Here is a 4985-nt window from a genome sequence, read left to right as displayed (position 1 = left end):
GATCTGTGAGGTTCCAGAAGGATGGTATTTCTAAGCCAGCCTTGGACCCCTGATATCAGCTCTTGTGTGGATTTTAGGTGCCAATCCATCCGGGCACCAATAACCAGGTCTACTCGACAGCAAGCAGACGCGGGTCTAGAACACGGTCCCTGGGCTCCACTCCCTCCACCCACTCCTAGCGCTTTCCAAGTCCTGATTTCCTTTTCCCGACACGGAATCAAATTCTATTCAAATTACCTGAATTCAACTGATTGTAACAGAGAGTAAAATTATGAAAATCACTTGGAGGAGATTCCCAGGTAGCCCTTCCATGTGTTGCATCGACAGAGTCACAGGTAACATTCGAAGGCTTTTCTGGAGCTGTGGAAAAAATGAGAATAAACTATAAACCTGAAGCCAGGTGGTGAAAGACTCTCTGTATTGTGAGCATGCAGTCTGAATGGCCATGTTTTAATTAATCCTGAATTAATAATGACACTTATATTATTTTAAATATAGATTTGTATTGATTTCAGAGAGATGGGAGAGGGATAGAGGGATAGACACATCCATGATGAGAGAGAATCATGGATTGGCTGCCTCCTGCACGCCCCGCACTGGGGACCGAGTCCACAACCCAGGCATGTGCCCTTGACCGGAATCGAACCCTGACCTCCTGGTTCATAGGTCGATGCCTCTATCCACTGAGCCAAACCGATCAGGGCTACACACCTATTTTTAAGAAGGGAAATGGTTGAAGCAGAGCTGCTTTTCATAGGCTTACCCACACAAGCAGTGTCGAAGCTCTGATGACAGAAGCGTCTTTGGTTATGTGAACCTATATCCTGCTTCCCAGCACATGTGCCAAGTATAGGACCAGGAGAACCAGCTTGGCCATTGACCAGCTGTGTGATCTCACCTCAGCTCTTTGACCCCCTTGGTGCTGTCTTTGTAAATTGAGGGGGGAGGGGAGGGGAGGGGAGGGGAGGATGCTGGGAAACCGAAGGCCTGCGTCCAATCCACATCCTCCTTCCTGGATGAGCTGCCATTGTCCTGGGGGCTCCCACCAGGCGGGACCCTTCGGGAGCAGCTGCTACTGGTCTCTGTTTGCTGCGACGTCACAGAAATGCAGGACCCGGACACATGCATGAAGCTCAAGGCCCCGGACTCTTGCGGCCACCAGCTCAGGGACGCTGAGAAGGTCACGGCCACCCCTGCCCAGCACAGACCTCCTTCCCGAGCCCGGCGCCAGGGAGGGCCTCTGGGGCTGCAGATGCCGCCTGGAGCGCGGTGTCTCCGGTGCCAGGGCCCATGGAGCTGCCGGTCCCCTCGGGGCAGGTCTAGTCTGGCCCCGGGGACCATGGAGACGGCGGACAGGTGGCGAGAGCCAGAGGCCATTGAAAGGAAACCCCGAATGGACGATAAGACGCGGACGAAATACTTTTGAGGAATTGCTCGGCCAGATGAGCAGAGGTGAATGCTTTGCGAGGGAGACACTACCATGTGCCGATGGCGCTTACTCCTCTGGGCGACAAAGAAAGCCACAGACAATGGGTATTTAATCTAAGTTTGACGAGGCACCTTACGGCCCGAAAGCTTACACGTTGTCCGCATGATAAGCCCTCACTCATGCTTTGTGGTGTGTTTTGTTTTGTGTTTCATCATTCTTATGATTCTATCTGAAGAACCCAGAGAGCCCAGGGAATGTTGTTAAATTATTGTGCTTTCAACGATTATACACCCGAGATGTAAGGAAATGGGCCGGTCCTTGTCCTTGCCAAACGAAGCGTGAAGCCAGCTGCACCGTGTATTAAAACGCACATACTCTGCTCCGTGCCTTCCATAGAGAAAAGAAAGCATTAAGACACAGAACTTACCTGCTGCTTCTGTTTCTAATGTACACGTCCCAGCAGGTCCATTCCGCTGTACTTTTCCGATGACAAAGGCGCGTACTAATACTTTATAATGTGTATAAGGTTTCAAATTGTTCAAATCATGTTTCCTCTCGTTTTTATTCAGGTTGATGCAATTTTCGGGACCTCAAGGGAAAAAAAGTGGAAACTTTTAAGCCATTACAAGTCAAGATCACCACGTATTTCATCTGGTGTCTACACGCACTGACTTCTAGCCAACTACAAATGGGGGGACTGAGAAATCAATACATCCTCGCTGTTCAGAAGTACATACTATAACCAGCCATTGTACTGAACCGATTCCATCGTCCTGGACAAACTCAAGCGTTCACACCTCACGGCTTCAGAGATTGAATTTGGCACGTACACCGTTTAAGAAGTTCACCGAGAAGAGGCCCTTCCTTCTGGGCCTATCATGGACGCCGTGAGCTGTGAGGTTCCAGAAGGATGGTATTTCTAAGCCAGCCTTGGACCCCTGATATCAGCTCTTGTGTGGATTTTAGGTGCCAATCCATCCGGGCACCAATAACCAGGTCTACTCGACAGCAAGCAGACGCGGGTCTAGAACACGGTCCCTGGGCTCCACTCCCTCCACCCACTCCTAGCGCTTTCCAAGTCCTGATTTCCTTTTCCCGACACGGAATCAAATTCTATTCAAATTACCTGAATTCAACTGATTGTAACAGAGAGTAAAATTATGAAAATCCCTTGGAGGAGATTCCCAGGTAGCCCTTCCATGTGTTGCATCGACAGAGCCACAGGTAACATTTGAAGGCAGGCCTGGAGCTGTGGAAAAAATGAGAATAAACTATAAACCTGAAGCCAGGTGGTGAAAGACTCTTTGTATTGTGAGCATGCAGTCTGAATGGCCATGTTTTAATTAATCCTGAATTAATAATGACACTTATATTATTTTAAATATAGATTTGTATTGATTTCAGAGAGATGGGAGAGGGATAGAGGGATAGACACATCCATGATGAGAGAGAATCATGGATTGGCTGCCTCCTGCACGCCCCGCACTGGGGACCGAGTCCACAACCCAGGCATGTGCCCTTGACCGGAATCGAACCCTGACCTCCTGGTTCATAGGTCGATGCCCAACCACTGAGCCATGCCGGCCGGACAAGCATGACATTTTTAAAAAAGACAGCCGGGCATATTGAATCTGCTTTAGAGCTCACTCAACGGAATCACGTGTCCCGTGGACCGACATTCCACTTGAACACATTAGTGGCAGCCGTGTCTGAGGGTGGCTGGGTGTACACAGAATATCTATCATCTGTGACAGGCTGCCCAGAGTCACTGTGTGGATCCATTGAGCACAGATCTCATCAAATATATGATCAGGTGTGAGCTACAGCCCACGGTCACCACCGACCGTATCATGGCGAGTTTCACTGCCTAATTATTAGCCAGGTTCTAGCCGGTGTGGCTCAGTGCATAGAGCGTCGGCATGCGGACCAAAGGGACCCGGGTTCGATTCCAGTCAAGGGCACGTGCTTGGGTTGCAGGCTTCTCCCCGGCCCAGGACCTGGGTGCATGCAGGAGGCACCCCATCCATGTGTCTCTCTCACATCAATGTTTCTCTGTCTTTCCCTCTCCCTTCCACTCTCCCTAAAATTCAATGGGGAAATATCCTTGGGTGAGGATTACCAAACAAAAAAATAAAAAAAGGAGGGGGTGTTACTCAGGGGGCAGGGGAATGAGCTGGGCAATGAGTGAACAAGCATCTCACTAGCTCACGCTCTGTTCCCGCCACAAGCACACAACCGCCTCGAGTTTGCAACGACAGCAGTGGCGGCGGCAGCAAAAGACTTGACAGGGTTGGGGCGCCCCGCCAGTTACTTCTAAATTCTCCTTCAAATGTTGATACAAGAGACAAGGACGTGTTCTGAAACCCTTTCGCCGAATCTATCCCATCCGTTTCTGCAGCCCTCAAAGAATCATGGGAACATAAAAAGAAAAGAAATATTACAGGTACGTGTAGTATACTCACGTCCAAAATCTGTTTCAATAGTCTGGATTTTTTCAACAACGAGATGGTTTCCATAGAATACTTTTGAAGAACAAGTGTAATTACGGTGGGGCTCAAAGGGTCCATTTTCAAACTTCTTCTTAGTCGAAGTAAAATTTCCTGAAAGAAGTGAGTATTGCCTATGAATATCTGAAGACAATGCATTGCATTTAACTTTCTTCTGGGATCTCGTATTTGTAACTAACACCCATTAGATTGAAAACCCATGCGAGTCGTCAAAATGATACATAAAAAAATCCTTAAAACGACTAAGATGGTGCCTTCTCTTGCCACGCCCGATCTTAAGGAAAAGAGGAGGAAGCAGAATGGATTTCGGGAGCGTCCCTGATGGAGCCCATGGAGTTAGTTCGTGGTTGGTTCTCAGTTCAGAATGGAGGCTGCCCCCAGTCAGCCATCACCTAACGGGTATTTTAGGTCATTGCTTTCTCACCCGTCGGCTTTCCTCTGGCTGCGTGTGCCACCCCACAGCCGGCCCCATCCCTGTGACAGGGCGAGGGCCACCAGTGGCACCCCCATCCTCTGTGCGTGTCTGTCTCCCCAACTGTGGCCCAGCAGATGGCTTGATGCAAAGGGAGGGAGATGCCAACTCAATCGATTCCCGTAAACAGGACTAAGAAGGCGCCCCATCATTACTCATCACAGAGCAACGGCATCTCCATCGTTGCTCCTCCCCCCGCCCCGCAACAGGAACCCAAATCCAGGTCCCTAGAACAGCGGTTCTCAACCTGTGGGTCGCGACCCCTTTGGCGGTCGAACGACCCTTTCACAGGGGTCGCCTCAGACCATCCTGCATGTCAGGTATTTACATGACGGTTCATCACAGTAGCAACATGACAGTGATGAGGTAGCCACGAAAATAATTGTATGGTTGGGTCACAACGTGAGGAACTGGACTTAAAGGGCCAGAAGGCTGAGAACCACTGATCTAGAAGCTTTGCTTGTGAATGTCGGTGGGAGAGGAGTGGGCTGGCCCAGGGAATGCCCGAGTCCTGGGACCTTAGGATCGATCCTTTCCCTTCTCCTTCTCGCAGCATCTGCGTCGTCATCATTTTTCT

The 4985-nt window shown here is 49.8% G+C and overlaps 1 protein-coding gene across 1 annotated transcript in view; it reads right to left on the bottom strand.

Moving 5' to 3' along the window:
• Positions 1–4985, bottom strand: part of PTPRC (protein tyrosine phosphatase, receptor type C) — a 32062-nt gene that overhangs the window by 18933 nt on the left and 8144 nt on the right. Inside the window, 3 exon segments of the mRNA XM_015568444.1 lie at positions 1857–2018; positions 2556–2678; positions 3892–4029. Of these exon segments, the coding sequence (XP_015423930.1) occupies positions 1857–2018; positions 2556–2678; positions 3892–4029 (423 nt within the window).

This window comes from Myotis davidii, unplaced genomic scaffold (genome assembly GCF_000327345.1).
Source record: "Myotis davidii unplaced genomic scaffold, ASM32734v1 scaffold685, whole genome shotgun sequence".
Classification (NCBI taxonomy): Eukaryota; Metazoa; Chordata; class Mammalia; order Chiroptera; family Vespertilionidae; genus Myotis; species Myotis davidii.
This window is presented reverse-complemented; position numbering and strand designations above follow the sequence as displayed.